This window comes from Chiloscyllium plagiosum, chromosome 3, assembly GCF_004010195.1.
Source record: "Chiloscyllium plagiosum isolate BGI_BamShark_2017 chromosome 3, ASM401019v2, whole genome shotgun sequence".
NCBI classification, from domain to species: Eukaryota; Metazoa; Chordata; class Chondrichthyes; order Orectolobiformes; family Hemiscylliidae; genus Chiloscyllium; species Chiloscyllium plagiosum.
The window spans coordinates 32,830,942-32,854,436 of NC_057712.1; the positions used below are offsets into that span (position 1 = coordinate 32,830,942).

Below are 23,495 nucleotides of genomic sequence, written 5' to 3' on the forward strand. Positions count from 1 at the left end.
TGTCTCGAATGTATGTGGGGAGTTCCTGGACTAGGGGGGATAGGACAGTGTCGAGGTAGGTAGAGATGAGTTCAGTGGGGCAGGAGCATGCTGAGACAATGGGTCGGCCAGGGTGTTCAGGCTTGTGGATCTTGGGAAGGAGGTAGAACCGGGCAGTGCGGGGTTCCCCAACTATGAGGTTGGAAGCTGTGGGGGTTGGAGATCTCCTGAGGTGATGAGGTTCTGTATGGTCTGGGAGATGATGGTTTGGTGATGGGGGTGGGGTCATAATAAGCCAATTTCAAATGTTGTAGAGCAACATGTATAACATCAAAATTTAAGGCAAAGTAGAATGGTTAAGCCAGTTATAGTAATGATGATTGAAATATTGCTACATGAAGAATAAGACTGGCCATTAATAATTCAAGATTTAATGTATTTGGCAAAAAATGGCATTGGAGTAAAGTAAATGGGTAACTACTGAGTCGACATAAAGCTAGTAACTAGTAAAAAGGACAAAGCTAACATGATGATATATACAAAATATGCATGGATTGCAATAAGGAGGGATTGATCTCGACAAATACAGTTATCATCACATTCTGATCATGTTAGGGAATGTAGACAACACTGTAGACTTGGTGGAATATGTAGAGGCAGCATCCAAGGAGCAGGAAAATCAAAATTTCGGGCAAAAGCCCTTCATCAGCCTCATTCCTGATGAAGGACTTTTGCCCAAAACATCGATTTCCCTGCTCCTCGGATGCTGCCTGACCTGCTGCGCTTTTCCAGCACCACTCTAATCTTGACTCTGATCTCCAGCATCTGCAGTCCTCACTTTTGCCTTGGTGGAATATATAATCAGTTCTATGGGAAGCTTGCTAAGAATGTGAGGTGTAAAACTTAAACGATCGTCACAGTTTGAATCAACAGAGTTGGGGTGATGAGGGAATAGGTAGGTAACATTGGTAGGCTCACAGTGACACCAAACATCCTGGTGCTAATGAGAAAAGGAAAGGGATGTCTTCAGAGCAGGCATAGCCCTGTTTATTGATTAAATTGGTGATTATATGCTAAGATAGCAAATGATAAGTGAACATTGTAATGAAATGTGATAATTAAGACTATAAATTGTCATTCTGACTCTATATCAGAGAGAGAGACTTTGGTAGAGTTTTCCAAGAGTGGGTCCCAGCTCATACTTATAAAATAGCCTCTGATAGCTGTGCTTGTTGAAACCAACATGACAAAAGCAATTGGCCTGAAACTAGTGAGATATATGTAGACATCTTTTTTGGCATTTGCATTATGCCATCTTGTTTAAATGAGGTCTAGGCACCCCAGACCCTCTTTGACTCCTAGGAGATTTGGTGCAGCCCAAGAGTTGGCTAAACATTGGATAAAAACCCATCTGAAGGAAACAAAAAGTAGTAAAAATAATATTGGATTTAATTGTCGCCTTTCAAAGTTTACTGTTCACATCTACGTGGGGTGTTTGCAAGGACAAGAGGTCACTGGAGAAGGGTTGAGAAGGAGATGATAATGGATGGAGTAGATTGCTGATGGAGGCTGATTACAGGGAGGGAAGCAGATCACAGTAGGTTAGCTGTGGACTGGCAGTATCCTCAACCGATAAGCAATGTCAAAAGAAATCACTAGCAGTTGGACCTGACAGTCCTCCCTTAAACTGTTGGGGTTCCCAAATCGTGTGGAAACCCAGCCATTAAAACATTGGTGACATGTGGCCTCATGTACATGTTACAATCCAATGGGACTATTTGATTCGATTCCCCAGCTATCCCATGATTCAACTAGTAGTTGGCAAGTTCATGGTGGTCTGGGTTTAAGTTTACCAATTTCCAGAATTCAATCCTGTGCCACCTTGTCTCCTGGCTGTCCTGGGTGTTAACATTCCCCTCATTGTGTCTTTAATGTGTTATGATCTTTGTATTTTCAATTTTTTACCAGGACAGTGACTAATATTAACCACGCTAATATTACCACACATCCTGTTAATGTCTTAGGCCCAGAATGATGCAAGACAGATCAAGAGTTATTGGAGTCATCTGCAGTGCAGAAGGAGCCCACTTTATCCATTATATCCATACTGGCCACATCATATACAGAATAACATCCATGGAATCTTTGTCCAAATGCAGAATTGGCTCTAATATATTCAGCTCTCTGGTTGTTGATTAAACAAAACTGGCCTCCCATGGGACAGAGGTAGTAATCATTGCTGTTTAAGAAACCAAATCCCTAATGTTTGGTACAAGACTGTAGTTGTGAAGAATTCTTTTATTTATGTTTCAAAAGGATTGTGCAGCTTTTCACAAACGGAATCCTGGACAGTGTGGTTTGGTCTTATGCACCTATATTTCTGTAGTGTTGCAGTGACCATTAATAGGAACAATATTGTGACGTTTGCTTTGCATTTTGCTTGTTGTTTACATCACTTGAGTTAAACTGTTCCAACTCCTACAGGGCCTCAAAAACTAATTCATAACAGCCCTGCATTGTGAGGCCTGTCTCCGTTGCATTCATAGAAAGAAGGGAAAAACACTATGCACTAATTGTGGCATTTGGAAAGAGTTTCTTCAGTTTGCTTAACGCCTCATTGGCCAAGTGGAGACAATGAGGGATAGAGAAGGCCCAGAGAATGGGAATATCAAAGGTCGTACATTGTCCAGATTTGAACCTGGAGGGATCGGAGGCAGAAAAGGTCAGAAGGCTTGGACTGGATGAGATCGGGGAACAGAAGAGACAGGGAGCAATCAGAAAGATCTGAGGTAGATTTGAAGGTTTGTGGGAGAGATTGAAGGTCACAGCTGGTATGCGCAAAGGAGAGGGGGATTAGAAAGACTGTGGAGGATGGAATTGATAAACTTGTATTTTTGGTGGCATACGGTTTCTTCTTTTGGGGGGGTGACTAGGCTGTAGGTAGGATCAACCATTGATTAGTGATTTTATGATTGATGATTTTATTGCCATGTTTATTTTACAGTGTGAGAAATGGTAAAACTCAGTGAAAAGCTTTTCCACTGATACCATGATCAGGCACCATTTTGAATAGTTTTAGGAATAAGGAAAAAATGGAAAATAAAGCTTAAAACAGATTCCACCAATTCTAATGCAGCCCATCATCAACAACGCCTGCATTGCCATCCCTCCTCTACCATCGACACCCAAACCAACCAGTGTTGAAGTCACCTCTCTTCAGTCACCATCTTTTGCTGTTAGGTCAATTCTCCTCCACCACACCTTGTCACCGCCTGCTTTGGACCCACCAACATCACTGTCACATCCCTTGCCGCTGTGCCCACCTTGATGATGCTGTTGTGATGCCCTTATGCCGCGGCCAGCACCAGACCCAACCAACGTCAGAGACTCCGATCCTCAGGCACCATGTTTCACTGCTGGGTCTACCTCGCCGATGTAGCAGCCATCAATTCCTATGCCAGGTCCTGTGCTCGGCACGGAAAAGTAAGTAAGGGCTCATTCGCTGCTGCTCACTCAGGTCCGCACTGGGCCCACTCACTGATGTCAGGAGGTCTGCAGTGGGATTCCTCACCGCTGCTAATTGTTAGTAAAAGGAAGTCAGTAACAAAAGTTAAAAAAAAGTAAAGAGAAAAGAAAGAAAAGCATTTGGAATTGATGAGCTGTGACCCAGGAGCCCTACTCTGCCACTATCTTGATGATATGAACATTGGGACTGATTGATTGTGAGATGAGAAGCAGGTTAGCTCATGCCTGTACCTGGCTCGATACCAAACTCTCCCATTCCTTTGTTGAGCTGCCAGCTCTCTCGAGGCCCCGCAGAAATTTATCCGGCAGGAAACCATGTGATGAGGGATGAGGACACGTTGGAGGTGGTCAGTGTTCAGGTTTGAGATATTTAAATTTTAACATCCAAGCTGAGCCAAACTCACCTTCAGCCAAGTGACATTTTGAAAAAGCCGACATGTCGCCGACGGAAATGTTTGCAGGTTGTTTTGTGATGATTTCAAAATCAAAATATGGCTCATAAATTGCTGTGCTTAATTTCTAACTGTTAAAGCATCAGGGTGAAAATTGTGGCAGAATTCAAGAGGCATCAAGTAATCTTTAGAATTTGAATTTAGCTCCCATTGTGTTAATGTTCAGAACTGAGAAGGTGAAAATTGAAAATTGAGTGTTTGAAAATTGGTGACGCATTCCCCAAAACATGTGGCAGGATAATCTTTTATCCTTTTAATCCAGGATTGAAAACGCCACAGAGGTTGACACTTGACCTCAATAATCATAGCTCCATGGTGGGTTTGCTAACACTCCATGCTGGAATTAGGTCACCCTTGGACAGAGAAAGCTGACCCCTTCCTCTTAATCACAGCCAAATCTGTCCTGTATCAGTGCTAATGTCAGTATTGGATTTGGAAGGTTCCAGCTACCATGCTTGCTTGGTGTTTAATTGCCTGGTTTCACCCAAGGTAGCAGCACTAGCACTGCTACTGGCTTAGCGAATACAAGTCAGAATATGCAAAATCTGTCTATTGCCATCTCTTGATTTCCCACATGGGATGTAAGCTGATGTTGGTTGAGGTCAAAATCACATTTGGCTGGAGATGTCCTATAGTTCAAACAATGTGTTGATCCTTATTGCTGAGTGGCATGGTGATGTTAAATGGTGCAAGTGATGAATGTTAAGTGATTCAATGGCAATAATGACAACTAAACCAAGAAACAGAGTGTGCGCCATTGTCTGTGGAACAGGATGGTCTGCTCAGATGAAAAGAAAATGGAAAACAGGCAAGAAAAGATATGTCCTGAAATAAGAAAATGGGACTTTGTTTTGCATTTGTTTCTGGGACTAAAGTTCCAAAATGCCAGAAACTAAACCATGTATCATAAACCATGTACAAGAGATTAAGTGCTGACTGAGTCCAACAGATAGAGCATTATTATCGACTAAAAATGTCTGTAATTTTGTTTTAAAAATGTGCATTAGGTCATTTGTTGATGTTGGATTAAGTAGAATGAAATGGAAGTAATCTAATTTAGTTTTCAAAGTCTATGCTTCAAACTTGTTAAAACATCTCATCACATGGTGTTGACTATGACTTACAAAGACATTTAGTTATGTCATCTGACTTTTTTAAAACAGTAGTTTGGTGTGGACACGCATGATACAGCTGCATTGGCTCATTAAAGTGTTCCCTTTTTTTGCTTTAGCTGTGCTTTTCATTAGAAACATCTTAAACTAATTTAAAGTCAAACATCTGAATAAACATGTTGTAAAAGTGTTTATGTATTGAAGTGGGCCATTTCAAGGTATGATATTTGGATGGAATTTGTAATTTCTCTTTTACAACACAAACAGGCTGCCAGAGAGAGGAAGTTCGATCTGAATTAATATATTTGTTACAGTGGAAATAGAATGGAAATGGCTGAAACCACAAATAAAACTGTTCCATTCATATGTGCCAGGACAGAACGTTTTCTTGCAAAATACAGACTTTGGCTTTTGGCCACCTTAGGCTTTCCCTTTAAAAGTACCTTAACAGATTATTTGTTTAAGGTTGGCTCGTATGAATAGATCCAAGTTCTTTCAAAATTAAGATTAATCTAATTGCACATTTGGGAGGCAGATGATGTTGCTATACATCATTTGGAGCATTTCCATGTTGCAAAGTTACTTGTTGGAAGTTTTTTGTGTCAAGAAGTAAACTGCTTGATCATACAAAGCTAACAACAAAAAGGGGGGAGAAATTACGTGGGCAACATATGGAAGCTTACTTCAATATGAGCAAGTTCAAAGAGCTTAGACCCTTGATTCTAGCTTGCAAAGCAGTTGGTGTGGGCAGCTGTTCAGTTTCACATAACAAGTCAATGTTTGTCACTGAGAGCGCCTTACATTTTACAAAATAAACTGTTTACACTGCCAGAATAAATATCCGCAGATACAACCGGTACACTTGTCATTACAATAATATTACTTCGAATAAGAATATTACTAAATCACAGTTACCTGAGGGAAAACTAAAATGCACACACCAGCAGACCTCTAGATGCTGTTACAAACTTAATGGTGAAAATCTCCATCTCAAATGGATTTTTGGATTGTTGTGAATGGCTGTGACTTGTTCTGTAAGCTGCTTGATTTGTAAATGATGAGCAACAAAGCTCAGAGGCCTATACCTGGCAGAGCTCAGGAGCAGGTCACACTCTACCCACTGGTAATGGTGTTCTGGGAGCAAGGAATTACAACCTTGGTGGTATGGGTCCTATTGGATAAAGGAATAGTGCTAAAATAAATCACAAATGGAATGGAAACTAATTTTGGTGCAGGTTGTTGACTTTTTTTAGAAACCCATTTAACACCTCAACAAAGATGGCTGCTATAACCATGTGACTGTACTGAGCAATAACTTTCCAGAAACTTCTCCGAGGTCAATGTCAGGAAGCCAATCAAAACCCACATACTTGCTGATGGGTGTGTAATGTTATCTGTTCTAATCTGCTTTAAAGGCAGTTACACTTAATTGCAAATTATACCTATCCTAAAAGATGCATAATTTCTTCATATTTTATCATTCTTGGGATGGTGCTGAGCTTGCATTTATTTTTCGGAGCACTTAGAGTCAACCAAATTACTATGGATCTGGAGTCACATACCAGACTAGTTTAACAACATCAGTTTCCTTCTCGAAAGGGACAGTAGTGAACCAGATGGGTTTTTGCACAATTTTGTGGTTAATTCCATTTTCAAGTTAATTTGCTATAGTCAGATTTGAACCCAGATCTGCAGAACATTACCACTCGGCCATTACGTTCCTTAGTCAGTTGTCTATGGTCATTCTATGTGCAATACAAACCTTGTGTTGATGGTAACTGCTTCGTGCCCTGTGGGAGGATTGACTCTCAAATACTGAATCCAATTGCTTTTTTAACCATAGCTGTTCAGGGGGTCAGCAACGCTCCTTACAACATTGACTGATGATCCGACGAGCTTTAACTCCAGGTTACAAAGGAAAAGCCTCTGACCTGTACAAAGGAGCTAACAAGTAATTGTACTCTCTGCAAAACCTTCTTTTCACAAAACAGAAGTTTCACTTCCTCAGAAGACTTATGAAGAGAGTTTTAAAGAGAAACAGTCTAGATTTCCTGAACTGATGGCTAGCCAATTAACCACCCCAACAAAACAACTTGAGACTGCTAATTCTAGGAGTTTTGGACTTTTGGACTACATCTTAAAAGCAACAATATTGTTAAACTGACATCCTCAACTGTTTTGTGCTTAAATTGTTATTGGCTGAATAATCTCTTTATCCTTTCTGATGCTATTTCTTTGTGTGTGTTCATTTGCCTGTGTTGAGAAGTGTCTGAGGGTATGTGAAATAGACCCTACTTCTGGTTTTAACTTTATCACAGTGTTGTATAGAATGGGTTGGCAATCAAACTTCAAGCACACTGGACAAAGGAATGACAATGAGAAGTGAAATGGTTAATACAGGACTGAAGATATTATATCTGAATGCACATAGTGTAAGGAATAAGGTAAATGAGCTTGAGGCACAGATCAAAATTGGCAGGTATGACATGATGGGCATCACAGAGACGGGGCTGCGAGGGTATAAGGATTGCTAGCTGAATATGCAAGGATATACATCCTATCAAAAAGATGGGCGGGGGGGTGGGGTTGTTTTATTAGTAAGAAATGGAATTAAATCAGTGGTAAGAAACAAAGTAGAGTCAGGGGAGACAGTAAAGATGTGTGGGAAAGGCAAAGTTAAAGTGATCATGGGAGATTTCAAAATGCAGGGAGACTGGGAAAATTAGGTTGGTAGTGAATTGAAAGAAAAGGAATTTGTGGAATGTCTATGAGATGGCTCTTTGGAGCAGCTTGTGGTATGACCCACCAGGGAACAGGCAATACTGGATTTTGTGCTGTGCAATGAGGCAGACTTGATAAGGGAACTTAAGGTGAAGGAGCCTTTCGCAGGCAGTTATCATAATATGATTGAATTTATTCTGCAATTTGAGACAGAGAAGATATAATTAGAGGTAACAGTATGATAATTGGATAAAGGCAACATCACATGCATGAGGACGGAGCTGGGTAGAACTGACTGGGAGAGGAGCATGGCAGGAAAGACAGTGGAACAGCAATGGCAGGAGTTTCTGGGAGTAATTCAAGAGACACAGCAGAGATTCATCCCAAGGAAAAGGAAGCATGGTACAGGGAGGATGAGGCAACCATGGTTTACTAGGGAAGTTAGGGATAGCATAAAAGCAAAAGAGGTGGCATGGTGGCTCAGTGGTTAGCACTGCTGCCTCACAGCGCCAGGGAATCAGGTTCAATTCCCGCCTCGGGCAGCTGTCTGTGTGGAGTTTGTGCATTCTCCCTGTGTCTGTGTGGGTTTCCTCCCATAGTCCAAAGATGTGCAGTTTAGGTGAATTGGCCATGCTAACTTCCCTGTAGTGTTGGGTGGATTAGTCAGTGGTCAGCCTGGATGGGCTGCTCTTCAGAGGGTTGGTGTGGACTTGTTGGGCTGAAGGGTCTGTTTCTACACTGTAGGGAATCTAATCTAGTAGGCATATAATGTGGTGAAGGGCAGTGTGGGAAGCTTATGAAGACCAACAGAGGGCAGCAAAAAAAAGAAATAAGCAAGAAAAATATTAAGTATGAGGGTAACCTAGCCAACAATATAAAGGAACACAGTAAAAGTTTATTTAGATTATATAAATAGCAAAAGAGGGACAAAAGTTGACATTGGGTCACTGAACAATGATGCTGGAGAGGTCGTAGTGGGGAATAAGGAAATGGCTGAGGAAGTGAATAATTACTTTGTGTCAGTCTTCATGGTGGAAGACACGAGTAATATTCCCAAAATTCAAGAGATGAAGGGGCAGAGCTGAGTATGGTGGCTATCACTAAGGAGAAGGTGCTAGAAAAAACTGAATGGCCTGAAGGTGGATTAATCATCTGTGCCAGATAGACCCCACCCCAGAGTTCTAAGTGAGATAGGTGAAGAGATAGTGGAAACGTTAGTGGTGATCTTTCAGGAATCACTAGAATCAGGGAAGGTCCCAGAGGCCTGGAAAATCGTTAATGTGTTACCATTGTTAAAAAAGAGTAAGGCAAAAGGTGGAAAATTACAAATCGATTAGCCTAACCTCAGACATAGGTAAGATCCTGGAATCCATTGTGAAGGATGAGATTTGTGAATGCTTGGAAGTGTATGGTAAAATAGGACAAAACCAGCATGGTTTCATCAAAGGTAGGTCATGCATGACAAATCTGCTGGAATTCTTTGCTAGCATGTATAGAAGCTTGGCTGTCTGACAGAAAGCAGAGAGTAGGGGTAAAGGGTCCTTCTCAGGATAGTGGATGGTGACAAGTAGTATTCCACAAGGCTCAGTGTTGGGACCACAATTTTTCACTTTAAACATTACCAATCTAGATGAAGGAACTGAGGGCATTCTGGCTACGTTTTCAGACAACACAAAGATAGTTAGATTGACAGGTACCATTGAGGAGGCTGGGAGGCTATGGAAGGATTTGGACAGGTTAGGAGAGTGGGCAAAGAAGTGGCAGATGGAGTACAACGTTGGAAAGTATGAGGTCATGCGCTTCGGTCGGAAGAATATCGGCATGGACTATCTTCTGAATGGGAGAAAATTCAGGATCCTCTCAAGGTAAACTTGCAGGTTGGCTAAGTAGTTAGGAAGGCAAACGCAATGATGGCATTTATTTTGAGAGGACTTGAATATAAAAGCAGGGATGTACTTCTGAGGCTCTATAAGGCTCTAGTCAGACCATATTTGGAATATTGTGCGCAGGTTTGGGCTCCATATCTCAGGAAGGATGTACTGGCCCTGGAGCGGGTTCACAAGAATGGTACCAGGAATGAAAAGCTTAACATACGAGGACCGTTTGAGGTCTCAGGGTTTATACTTGATGGAGTTTAGAAGGATGGGGGGGGTTCTAATTGAAACATACAGAATACTAAATGGCCTGGACAGAGTAGATGTTGGGAAAATGTTTCCATTGGTAGGAGGGACTAGGACCCGAGGACACAGCCTTCTAGTAAAGGGAAGACCTTTTAGATTGAAGATAAGGAGAAATCTCTTCAGCCGGAGAGTGGTGAATCTATGGAATTGCCACAGAAGGCTGTGGAGGCCAGGTCATTGAATATATTTAAGAATGAGATGGATGGTTCTTGAGTATCAAGGGGATCAAGGGTTACAGGGAGAAAGCAGGAGAATGGGGTTGAGAAACCTAACAGTCATGATTGAATGGTGGAGCAGACCCGATGGGCTGAATGGCCTAATTTCTTCTCTATGTCTTATGTTCTTATGGTTCTTAGAAAGTCTGCACCCACAAAAACAAAGGAGTGGGGGAAATAAACACCCACTGTTTCAGGAAAAATTAAGTCACAATGTGTTTAAGGGCAGGTTATGAAATTAGGGAGAAAGATTTGTTTTAAAAACTGCAATCCGCCCATGATAAAGAATTAGCGTAGAAGTTGCAATAGTTTGACCCAATGAGATAATGCCTGACATGAGGTTTGAGTGGTGACAGAAAGTTCTGTTGAAGAAGAAAATGCATTCGGTACAGTTCCCAGGGATCCTTAAAAATCAGACCTGAATCATAATAATATAAACTGGAATTATTCATTTCATGCATTCATTTTGTTATATCTTGTTAACTGTGTTTATGTGATGCTCATAATTGAGACAAATGTCTTTTCCATTCAAACCCACCAGTGCTCTATCCTCTACAGTTGATAATTAGACGGGTCCTAGGTACTCAATAGCTAAAGCAAGCCCTAGTGGGACTACCTCAAACAACATTACACTGCCACAGAGCAGCAATGTGGGTGATATCCTGGGATGGTAATCAGGGCAAGTGTCGCGTCTTGCAATAAGGTGGCCTGAATCGTAGCCCTTTGCAGAAATAAAAATCATCTGACATCAAGCAATCGATATATTTGCTTCTAAGACTGGAGTGAAACAACTATATCTGGGTGAGACATTTCAGTCATGAGAGAATATTTCCTGGATGTGGCCTTCCATCTTATTGCTCTCATGTTTCTGGAATCTCAGATTGTTGACATTTGTGTTGTATAATTAGGCTTCATGTAAACTCAAAAATGATAATACAACCACATGGTAAGTGACAAAAGAGAGCTGAAAGCTTTCTTGATTGGAATTTGAGTGCATTGGAATATGTACAGGAAATTGTTTATAGTTACTTTTAAACTAAAAATTTGTGAATATTCAGACATTAACTCTGAGTTTATTGTAGGTCGGACCATCAATATTAGATCAGCTGGCCTCATAGGAAGACATGGACCACAATCTAAGCAGCCCTTTATGGTGGCATTTTTCAAAGCCAGCGAAGTTCTGTTACGTTCCGTGAGGGCTGCCAATAGTAAACGGAAAAACCAAAATCGAAACAAATCCAGCAGCTCTCAAGATTCTTCAAGATTATCCAGCCCTGGAGGTATGAAAACATAACTTGGCACCTTAAAAAAAATGGGTAAAATTTCCTCAGCGCGTTACTATGGTAAATTGGCCAGTATATTCCTTCAGATTATCTTTACCTTTTAGTTACATACATCCCATTAAAGGAAGTTCCCCTCGAGTTTGTTGTTGTGTTGCCCCTTTATATGTTTTCACAGTCTTTCAAAATGTCCTGTTTAAAGTACATTGGAAATTGTGCCTGTATTTTGAGATAAGTTTATCTCCTACTCAGTTTGATTCACTTGTGCCATTATTAATGTTGCTTTATCATGTAAATTTGAAAAACTTCAATTAGGAAATGTTCATCTATCTGTCATAAAGCTGCTCCAACCCCTTTCTTAATGTGTGACCCAGTTCATCGCCAATTGAAACAGTTCCCTATTACTTATTGCAGGATGTTATGTCTAGTATGATGCAAACGTCATGTGGAAAGCTTTGATCTTCCAGAATCTTTTCTTTTCTGTGAAGGTTCTGACATCCTGAATTTCTGCCTGTTCACTGTGGATGGTCCAATTCCTGCCCATTATGTTAGAACCATGATGTGGCCACACTGTCACTCATTTGTGTTTCTTTTTAAATGTTTTAATCAGTTGTCTTTTACCAGAGGGTTTGAGAAATATAATTAAAGAGCTAGCTGACAACAGGAATGACTTCTTACTTCCTGCCTGTGTGAGTATATATTTGTGGTCTGGTTTGCTGGTATTTCATGCTATCACCCCCTTAGGGCACAGCTGGTTATCAGATCAACTGGTTTAAAATGATGAAATGAATCCTGTTGGCATTGAGAATCCAACTCTTGTCTGTCCACACATATCATTTTACAAAATAATTTAGATACACTTAGTATTTAAGGATTAGCTTTGAGAGAGCCAAATAAAACCTATCAGATGTAATTAATGCAAAGTTGAAATCTGGTCACTAATCCCGAATCCTTGCAGAGCTTAAAAACATCGTGTTCCTTATAGTTCAAAAAACTTAGAAGAAATGAAAGAACCACCGCTGACATTGTGCTGTTTATGTAATTCTGGGTTCAAAAACCTGTATCGGCAGCTGTAGCATTGAAGTTTTGAAATTTCTGTAGGAGCTTCAGGGCTATGTATGATTCTCTGTCGAGCACATGCTAGAGTCAATATTCCATTTTGTTTTCCCTTGCTCCCCTAAATAGTAATGACATCTGTTCCTTGATAATGAGTGTGATTATGTTTGACACAGTGTAAAACTGATTCTGAATGCCTTAAATACTGTTCTTAAAGCTCAATTTGAAGCAGTATGACAAAAATGTCATTTTTAATTGTGATAATTAAAACCACATTTAAACAAAACAGTGTAATGCACACTCTGCATTTCACGGTTGGGTGAGGTTTCAGTCGTGTGCTATAATTGCCAGCTTTCTCATCAAACTGTGCATTGGAAACAAAGCACCTGCTTGAAACTGACACCCACCACTCAGCATGTCAAGGTGTTTCTTTGAACTGTAAAAACGGAATTCAATTCATGGAAGAATCTCGGAGATTTGTATACCTTCCACTTTGGCTTCAGATACATCAAATCATAGAATCCCTATAGTGTGGAAGCAGGCCATTTAGCCAATTGGGTCCGCACCAACCCTCCAAAGAGCATCCCACTCAGATCTACCCTCTACCCTATGCCTGTAACCTTGCATTTCCCATGGCTAATCCACCTAGTCTGCACATACTTGGACACTGTGGGTAATTTAGCATAATCAGTCACTGGTTTGTGCTGTGGTCATGGAATTTGCCAGCCGATGGAGGCCACTTAGTTATCATAAGGGCGGGGTGGCATGAGTTTGGGAGTGAACCTGGATCCACATTCCTGTTTGCAGTTGAATTTCTGATCTGCTGGAGGCCCCCGCAAGTTAACGTTCATTGTAAATCGGATCTAATGCAGACACAAAAACTTCTGCAATTGAATAACTTGTCAAATTATTCAGTCCAAATGGCACAAGTAAACCCATATGGCAATAAGAAGCCCACACTGTCAGGACAGAAAACTGGGGACAGATTTTTGTGGAAACATTTGAAAGGTCCATTTTATGTTTTAATCTGAATTTTGATTTTTCTGGCAAGATCTGGATTTCAGCTTCTTTCCTCATTTTACTGGTACAGATGCAGATTTCTCAGATACAAAGGACAAAACGTTCCTTGCCTTTCTGATCTTACAAACCAAATAGATATGATGAAAAGGTCAGAAGTTAGGCGCAGTCTCACATTCAATACGTCTTGATTTTGTCAACAACCATTCCCACAGGGTTAAACTTCCACCACCATGTTCTGACAAAATGCAGTGAGAGGACCATGCTCTCACCCTGAGGGTTTTCTTACCCTCTGCTTGGTGCAGGGACTGCCAGGCCAAACATCTTGTGCATAAGCCTGTGTTTGTAGGTCTGGCGACTAAACATTTTTCAACTCTTTTATAAAAGGGAGGGTGTGGGTTGGGGCAAATACAAACTCCCAGCTTGGAAATTTTCTGCTCGAATCCCTTTCAACAGGCACCAAAGAAACACCTTGTGGGTTCTGGGGACAGGTCAAAGCTTCAGGTGAAGGGAGATGAAAACTGGGGCCAATAATTGCACGAATATTTTGTTTCCACTTTATAAAACTGGCATTTAATGTATGTATATTGTTCAAAAGAAAATCTAAACCATTTCCCTTTGATCTTCATTGGCCATTATCGTCATTGAATTCCTGTACTATCGACATTATGAGGTTTACCATTGACCAGAAACAGATCTAGACCAGCTGTACAAGGATAGTGCTTGGAAGAGAAAGTCAAAGACTTGGAATTCTGTGCTGAATGACTTGTCTTCTGATTCCCAAAAGCCGTTCTGCCACCTACAAGGGACCAATCAGGAATTTGATGGAATGCTCTGTGTTTGCCTAGGTAATTGCAACTCCAACAACACTCTAGAATGATTGGCACAGCATCCATCATCTTCAATATTCAATCCCTACACAGTGGCAGCAGTGTATACCATCTACAACAGGCACTGCAACAAAGCATCAAGACATCTTGGACAGCATCATCCAAATGTGCAATCTGTACCATCTGGAAGGGCAAGGGCAAAAGATGCCTGGGATCACAACCACCTACAAGATCTCTTCCAAGCCATACGCTGTTCTAACTTGAAAAATTACAGTTTCTCCATGGTCTGTTGGTCAAAATCTTGGAACTGTCTATCTAACAGCATTGTGAGAGTGCCTCCATTCCAAATACTGTAGCTGTTCAAGAAGGCAGCTCACCATCAACTTCTGAAAGGCAACTATGGATAGATAATAAACACTGGTCTAGCCAATGACACCCACATCTCATGATCAAATAAAGAAAACTTCTCACCCAACTGTTCACCAATTCAAATTATAAATATTTTTGCTTTGTCTTCTTACTTCACACACTAAGTCTCATTGAAACTGCTGTTACTATAAAACTGCCAAGCAAGACATTTCCGACGAACCATCATTGATGATCATCACATGTTCAGACAATCATTTGTTTTGGTTTGAACTTATGTAATTATCTGCAATATTCAGATTAGGAAGCCCAGTCACTATCCCAGGATGGATATAGTGCAATATCAGCTTCTCAGTAAAATGTGATCCCAATCAGCACCTTTTACTCACATTTTTAATTTAATATTTAAAACCTGTGAAAGCTTTTTTTTTAATTTTAAGCTATTTATACCAGGCCATTTTTACTTGAAAATACTTTTTGTCTGGCTGCAATGTTGATATTTTCCAAAGAGACAGTGAGTAATGGTGACATTTCCATTCTGTCTTGGAGTACAGACCCCAGTCAGTAAGCCTGTGATATGTCACAATTAGTTTGAAGGATCTGGATTGGGAAGTGCAGCAGGGTTCATGTTGTTTTAGGAGGCTGGCGTATGATATACCAAGCGGAAGGAGTAGGGGCAGGGAAATGGGTTGAGGGCAGGCAGAAAATTAACCTCGGTAGACAAATCTGTTCATATGAATTGTTGCTGATTTTTCACAATAAATATAATTAAACCAGACATTATAATAAACAATCATGAATGGACTCTTTAACTGCTCTTATTTTAACAGCCCTTGAATAGATAAGATTTAATTGTTTTAGTTTTAAAAATCAGTAAAAAATAGAAACGTTCGTGCGATTTGTAATATGCATTATCTCACGTTCAAAAACTCATTTCTAAACAACAACACAAATTTTTCAACTGCAGAATGCTGCAAAATGCTGGAAATCTGAAATAAAAATGGAAAATACTGTAAATACTGAGCAGGTTCAGCAGCATTAGTGGAGAGATGCAGTGTCTGTTATTTCAGAAGGATAATATAAGTCGTCTCAAGTCAAATTCCATTATGCAAAGCTGGGGTGAAACGTTTTGGTTATTCTAATAACAGGATCCCATTGGTAGGTTTAATTAGTGTTAGAGTTAGATACAATGATACAACCCATTTCAAACCATTGGTTGTAGTTAGACGGACCAGTGCCCCTGGCAGAAGGATTTGGACAGTGGGCAAAGAAGTGGCAGGTGGAATACAACATGGGAAAGTGTGAGGTCATGCACTTTAGTAGGAAGAATAGAGGCATGGACTATTTTCTAAATTAGGAGAAAATTCCAAAGTCTGAAATGCAAAACGACTTGGGAGTACTAGTCCAGAATTCTCACAAGGTAAATTTGCACATTGAGTCAGTAGTTAGGAAGGCAAATGCAAGGGCGGCATTTATTTTGAGAGGATTTGAATATGAAAGCAGGGATGTACTTCTGAGGCTCTATAAGATTCTAGTCAGACCACATTTGGAGTATTGTGTGCAGTTTTGAGCACATTACTCAGGAAGGGTGTATTGGCTCTGAAGTGTGTTCAGAGGAGATTCATGAGAATAGTCCCAGAAATGAACAGCTTAGTGTACGAAGAACTTTTGAAGACTCTGAGTCTATACTCGATGATGTTTAGAAGGATGAGGGGGGGGCATCTAATTGAAACTTACAGAATATTGAATGGCCAGGATAGAGTGAATGTTGTGAAGATGTTTCCATTGGTTGGAGAGACTAGGGCCTAAGGGCCCGGCCTGAGAGTAAAGAGAAGACCATTTAAAACAAAGAAAAGGAGAAACCTGTTCAGTCAGAGAGTGGTGAATCTATGGAATTCACTGCCACAGAAGGCTGTGGAGGCCAGGCTATTGAGTATATTTAAGACGGAGATAGATAGGTTCTTGATCATAAAAGGGATCAAGGGTTACAGGGAGAAAGCGGGAGAAAGAGTTGAGAAACTTATCAGGCATGATTGAATGGTGGAGCAGACTCAATGGGCTGAATGGCCTAATTTCTACTCCTAGGTCTTATGGTCTTATGGTTCAAGCCAATGGAAGTGAAAGAAGTACACTTAAATTGGGTTGAGTTATCTACAGTTGGGATTAGGATGAATATGCCTGTCATTGAGGAAGCACTAAGAGGGTAGAAGGTGTATTTTGAGCAGCAAGGACTGAATGATAAGATGAGCCCTCATTGTCCTATTAACTAGCAGACGTCAGCAGATCCTGCAAATTTGATTTTTTTTCCAAAATTTTCCATGTAGACTGATTCATTTTAAACATTGATTGATAAATTTTTGTTAAGCAAATTTATTAAGGGAGATGGACTATAGGCCGGTTATGTGGAGTTAGGCCATGGAGAGATAAATGGGAGGGGCTGGGGGTAAGGTACCTGAGAGTGCAAAAGGTGTATGGAGGTGGGGTAAAGGTGATAGGTCAGAGGAGAGGGTGAAGCAGATAGGTGGGAAGGAAGATGGGCAGGTAGGACAGGTTATGAGGACGGTGTTGAGCTGGAAGGTTGGAACTAGGGGATAAGGTGGGGGGAGGGGAAATGAGGAAACTGGTGAGATCCACATTGATGCTGTGGGGTTGGAGGATCCCGGGGTGCAAGGTGAGGCATTCTTCCTCTAGGCGTTGGGTAGCAAGAGAGTGGCGATGGAGAAGGCCCAGGGCTGCATGTCCTTGGTAGAGGGGGAGGGGGAGTTTAAATGTTCTGCCACAGGGAGCTGGAAGGTTGGAATTGAGATAAGATGGGGGAAGAGGAAGTGAGGAAACTGGTGAAATACACATTGATGCCAAGGGGTTGGAGGATCCCGAGGCGGAAGATGAGGCATTAGCTGCAAGGTTGGAACTGGGATAGGGATCTCAAATAGGGATCTCTCCAACTCCGAGACTCCCAGTCTTATTCCTGATGAAGGGCTTTTGCCCAAAACATTGATTTTCCTGCTCCTCGAATGTTGCCTGACCTGCTGTGCTTTTCCAGCACCACACTCTCGACTCTAATCTCCAGCATCTGCAGTCCTCACTTTTGCCATAGATCAGCCATAGCCTCATTGAATGGTGGGATAGGCTTCGGGGCTGAATGACCTAACACTGTTCCTATGTACCTATTTTACTGAGCAACCAAGTTATCCATGATTACTTTCTGTACACAAGTGACTTTCCAGAGTTTTTCTGATAAATGAATGAATCAACTCTTAATGCAGTGTTCAGTAAAAAGGCTAAATTATATTATGAATAGCAGGCCAAGACACTATAATAGTGAGAAATTTTAGGATATTTCACATGTATAAGTGAGTGTCAATTAAGGCACAACTATCTTCATCAATGACCTTGCCTCCATCATAAGGTCAGAGGTGGGGATGGTCTCTGATTGTATAACGTTCAGAACATATTTTGATGACTCAAAATCTGAAGCAGTCCATTTCCAAATGCAGGAAAGCTTGGACAATTTCCCAGTTTGGTCTGATAAGTGACAAATAACATCATGCTACACAAGTGCCAGGCAATAACCACCTCCAACAAATAGACTAACCATTGCCACTTGGCGTTCAATGCCTTTACCATGACTGAATCCTCCATTACTAACAACCGGAGTGTTAGTATTGACAGGAATTGAGCAGGACCAGCCAGCCTGCAATAGCAGGTCAGAGACTAGGAATTCTATGGTGATTAACTAATCTCCCACCACCCCAATGCCTGTCTACAATTTACAAGACACAAGTCAAAGGAGTGATGGAATACCTCCTATTTGCCTGAATGAGTGCAACTCCAGAAGCTTGACACTATCTAGGACAAAGCAGCACATTTGATTGCTATGATGCTCTCTGACAGTAATTGGGAGAGGTCAGTTCTCAGAGTTAAACATGATTTTGATTGATGATAAGTTTAATTTTTAGAATTGGTCACTGTGGTGGTTATTCAATGAACATATTCACATAAGGATGCCAATGTTCTTTAACACAAGAACATAAGTTTGTTCCAGAAAAGAAAATAAATAAACAAAACTATATGAAAAACAATTTAGAAAAGTCTTAAAATAAACAGCAAATAGAATTTCACCTTGCTTGCTTGACAAGATTATCTTTAACAGAAACTTAGTGTCAGAGAAATATCAATTCTATCTCAACATCTACACTTCTTTCTTAACTGACTCTCTCTTTGTGAGACTGCTGTGACAGTTTCACAACTTCTTTCCAATTCTGTTGGCCTGAAGCTCCCTTCTGTTCCAACAAGTGAAGACTTTTGTACAAACTTTGACAGCTTAGCAAACTTTGCAAACAAATACTTGTGCCAGCATGAAACTATTCTCCTGAAGCGAAAACATATTTCTTCTGAACTAAACTCCTGAAGTCATAACTAAACCAATAGGCTCTAGTCTGTTTCCACTTTTCTGTCATAAACCCAGCAGTATAGACGCAAATCAGTTAACAACAAAGGTATCCTGCTCAGAACCTAACAGTGTCTTCCTTGTAAATTATGTATTTAGGTCACTGTTCCAAGTGACTTACTGATTTTTTTGCTTAATAATGTTAGCTTTGCAAAGTGAAATCTGTTTTAACAATCTAAATTCAACAATTCTGTTATCATCCAAATCATCACCTTCAACAGTCGTTCCCTTCAAAACTAATACACAGTGGCAGCATATATGCCACCTACAAGATGTACTGCAGTAATACACCAAGCCTCTTTTGTCAAAACTTACCTAACCTCTGCCACCTAGAAGGACAAGGATAGCAAATATGCTGAAACACCAGCAATTTCCCCTTTGAGTTATATGTCATCCTGCCTTGGGAATATGTCACCATTCGTTCACGGTCTCTGGGTCAAAATCCTGCAACTCCCTTCCTGACAGTTCAGGAAAGCAGTTCACCACGACCTTCTGAAGAACAATAATACCTGGTGAAATCAGCAACACCCACCTCCCAAGAATAAATAACAGAAGACCGATGTATTTTAATAGTTGTAAACCCCTCTGCAGTTTAAAGAAAAATTGTCAGAGAAACTTCAGAGCAGCATACAAAGATACTCTGTACAAAAACTAGCAAAGAAGTTATTTGGGTAGTTATATCGAGACATTGAATAGTTGATGAAAAGTTGTGATGTTCTTGCTGAGAAATGGTCCATTCAAAGTTCCTTTCATTCCATGGTCAAGCACTAGAAAACTGTGGAATGAGACCATGTTGAATTCATTGAAGTAGATGGGAAAGAGTACCTTGTTTTAGTCAACAGCAAGTAAATAAATGTTGAGTCTATGCCAAAAATCACAAGTGCCAAAACCAGTGAGGTTTTGAGAAGTTGCTTTGTAACTTATTGGTTGCCAGAAGAGTTACTGTCAGATAATGGTCCATACTAAACGTCAGGAGAATTTGAGATGCTTGAGTAAGAATGCAGTTAAACACACTCTAATGCCACCACACCCCGTGACATTGAAAGTAATATGAAGTTGTAAAGGGGTCTTTGCAGATATCTCTGTTGGGCGACAAGTTAGACCATGGATTCCATGTTTTTCTTTAACACAACTAGACAAATCTCTTTTCTCTTCCTGAATTACAGTAGTGTTGTTACAGGTTGTTCTCTTTACAGTTTAGTGCTTGAATATTCTCTCAGGGCTAGGTTATTTTTCTTAAGCCCGGTGTCAGTAGCAAAGTAAGAGAAAATAATGAGAGTGAAGATGGTATACCAGACATGAAATTTGCGATGATTCAGTGCTGGTTAAAGGTCATGATGAAAAAATTACCAAAGTGACGAGGGACAGTATGCACCAAGTTTGTTTTTAAATTCCAAAGCCTTGAAAAGATCAATAAGTTAAGGTCATAGATTGACATTTGGAATTGCTGTGTTGCTGCCTTCATGTAGATGTGGTTGAGGGAAGGACAGGACTGGCAACGCATTGCTCCTGAGCAGAGGGTCTTCAGGCAGGACAGAGGCGAGTGTAAGGGAGGAGGCAGTATTGCATTATTTATTAAGGAGCTAGTTACTGTTTTTGTGGACCAGACCAAACCCCCTCAAAATGCTACATATCAAGGACACAGCCTAGATCATAACCTTTTAAAATTTTATTTAAAGATGACTATAAAGCTCTGGATTCCAGGTGTGATTCAATTGATCCACCACTGGACTTTGAGCAAAACATACTTTATTCTTACAATGCAGTTCAAATACAAACATAGAAAGAAGAATAGGCATAATTTTAATTTTATTGAAATATGTAATAAAATATTCTTTCACAACTAATTATCAGCTGTTTCAATATCCCATAAACATGGCCTTGGCAAAGGTAAATTCAGCAAAACAGATTTTCCTCCTGTGCTCTCTCCTTTCCAGTCCAGGAGAAAAGAACACCATAAGAAACAATCTAGCAGCAAGAGACAATTCATACTTTTTGCTACAGCAGAGGGAGAGATGTAGCTATCAACTTCAACAGTCAACCCCAAACCCCAGTTGAAAGCAAAACTAAAACCCTTGGCCTGTGGGAGCCTGACTCCACCCATTCATGCTTCTTTTATCTGAAAACAACACTCGGGGAGTTCAAAGCTGTTTACCCACTGCTTCTGATGTAGATATTCCAGCACACTGTGGCAACACCTCTCTGCAAGAGGAACAGCACAGAACAAATCCCTGTTAAAGGCACAATACCATCTCACTATAGTAAGGAGGTGGGGTGGGGGGGGTGTGTGGGGGGAGGCAGGGTGGACACAATACCTTGAAAGTGTGTTCAAACAAGGCTTTGTGGATCGAATTTAGGAATAAAACCGAGGTGGTCACACTAATAAGAATATGTTATAGATCCCCCAAACAATAATGGGCAATAGAGGAGCAGATATGTAGCAAATTCACTAAAGTGTGTAAAAAATAATAGGGTAATTAGGGGATTTTAACATCCTCAACATTATGTGGGATAATCATAGTTTAGAGAGGGTAGATTTCTTGAACTATGTTCAGGAGACTTTTTTATATTGACATGTAGAAGCAATATCAAGGGACAGGGCAGTGATAGCCCTAATATTGTGGACTGAAACCAGAGAGATGTTCAATATGGCAGTATTGGACCATTTCAGTGATTAGTGACCATGACACAGTGTGTTTTAAGTTTGTTATGTAAAAGGAGAAACATGGTTTGCAGTGAAGGGTTTTGGAGTGGGGGAAGGTAGATTTTATTAAAATAAGGTAGGAACAGTAAAAATAGACTGTAGACTGTAGAAGTCGACTATATAAATAGCAAAATTAGACTGGGAACATGTACCTCTGGGAAGGGAACAGCAGAACAGTGGGATGTGTTTAAGTAGGAAATGGGGAAAGTATAGACCCAACATGTTCTCTTCAGTGTGAAATGTAAGCACAACAAGCTCAGAGGACCTTTGATGTCTAGGGATTTTCAGAACTAGTTGAGAAAGAAAAGACAGGCTTTTAACAGGTACAATTGCAGATAAATCAATGGAGGTCTTAGAGGAGAATAGAAAAAGCAGGGGTCAACTTGAGAAAGTAAATAGGAGGGCAAAGAAGAGCAAGAAAAGAAATTGACAGGTAAGATTATGAAGAATCCAAATATATTCTATAAGTACATGAAGGGAAAGAGGATAACCAGGGAAAGGGTAGGGTCTACTGGGGACCAAGGAGACAATCTGTGCATAGAGCTGGGGAGTATTCGTAGGGTGTTAAACAAGTGCTTCACATCTATTTTCAATCAGGAGAAGAAAGATGTAGGTACAGAGTTCAGGAAGAGTGACTGAAAGGTTATTGAGCAGATTGACATAAGGAGGGAAGAGGTATTGGAGATTCTGTTGGTCTTAAAATGGACAGTTCCCCACAACCAGATGAGTTGTATCCCAGGTTGCTGGGGGAGATGAGGGAGGACATTACAGGGCCTCTGACCTAAAGTTTTAATTCTCTGACCACAGGGGAGATGTCAGTGGACTGGAGATAGCTGATGTGGTCCCACCTTTTAAGAAGGTTTGGAGAAATAAACCAAGGAATTACAGACCAGTGAGTCTCACATCACTGTTGGAGAAATGATTGGAGAAAATTCTGAAGGAGACAATTAATCTCCACTTGCAAAGACAAGGTTTGACCAGAGATAGAGAGCATGGCTTTGTCAGGGGGAGGTCATGGCTAACAAATCTGGAGGAACTTCTTGAGGAGGTGACCAGGTATATTGGCCAGGGCTGGGCAGTTGACGTAGTTTATTTGGAGTTCAGCAAAGTCTATGAATAGCTCCCACATGGCTGACTGATAAAGATGTTTAAAGCACATGGGATTCAGGGCAACTTGGCAAGTTGAATCCTAAATTGTCTTAGTGGTAGGAAGCACAGAGGAACAGAAGAATCTTGGAGTTCTTGTCCACAAATCCCTGAAGGCACCGGGACAGGTTATTAGGGTAGTTAAGAAAGCATACAGAGTACTTGCCTTTATCAGTAATGGCATAGATTAGAAGAGCAGGGAGCTCTACAGGACTGTGGTTAGGACACAGCTGGAGTACTGTGCGCAGTTCTGGCCACCACACTATCGGAAGAATATGATTGCACTGGAGGGATGCAGAGGAGATTCACCAGGATGTTGCCTGAGATGGAGGATATCAGCTATGAAGAGAGGCTGGATAAGGCAGGGTTATTTCCTTTAGAACAGAGAAGACTGAAGGGGCAATAGGTTGAGATGTAGAAGATTATACGGAGCATGGACTAGGTGGATAGAAAGCCGCCGTT

General features: G+C 40.7%; 1 protein-coding gene across 1 annotated transcript in view; it reads left to right on the forward strand.

Annotated features, from left to right (window-relative positions):
* Window positions 1-23,495, forward strand: part of bmp5 (bone morphogenetic protein 5) — a 177,968-nt gene that overhangs the window by 141,434 nt on the left and 13,039 nt on the right. Inside the window, exon 4 of the mRNA XM_043687437.1 lies at window positions 11,267-11,464. Coding sequence (XP_043543372.1) covers window positions 11,267-11,464 — 198 coding nt within the window. The remainder of the gene's footprint in view (window positions 1-11,266; window positions 11,465-23,495) is intronic.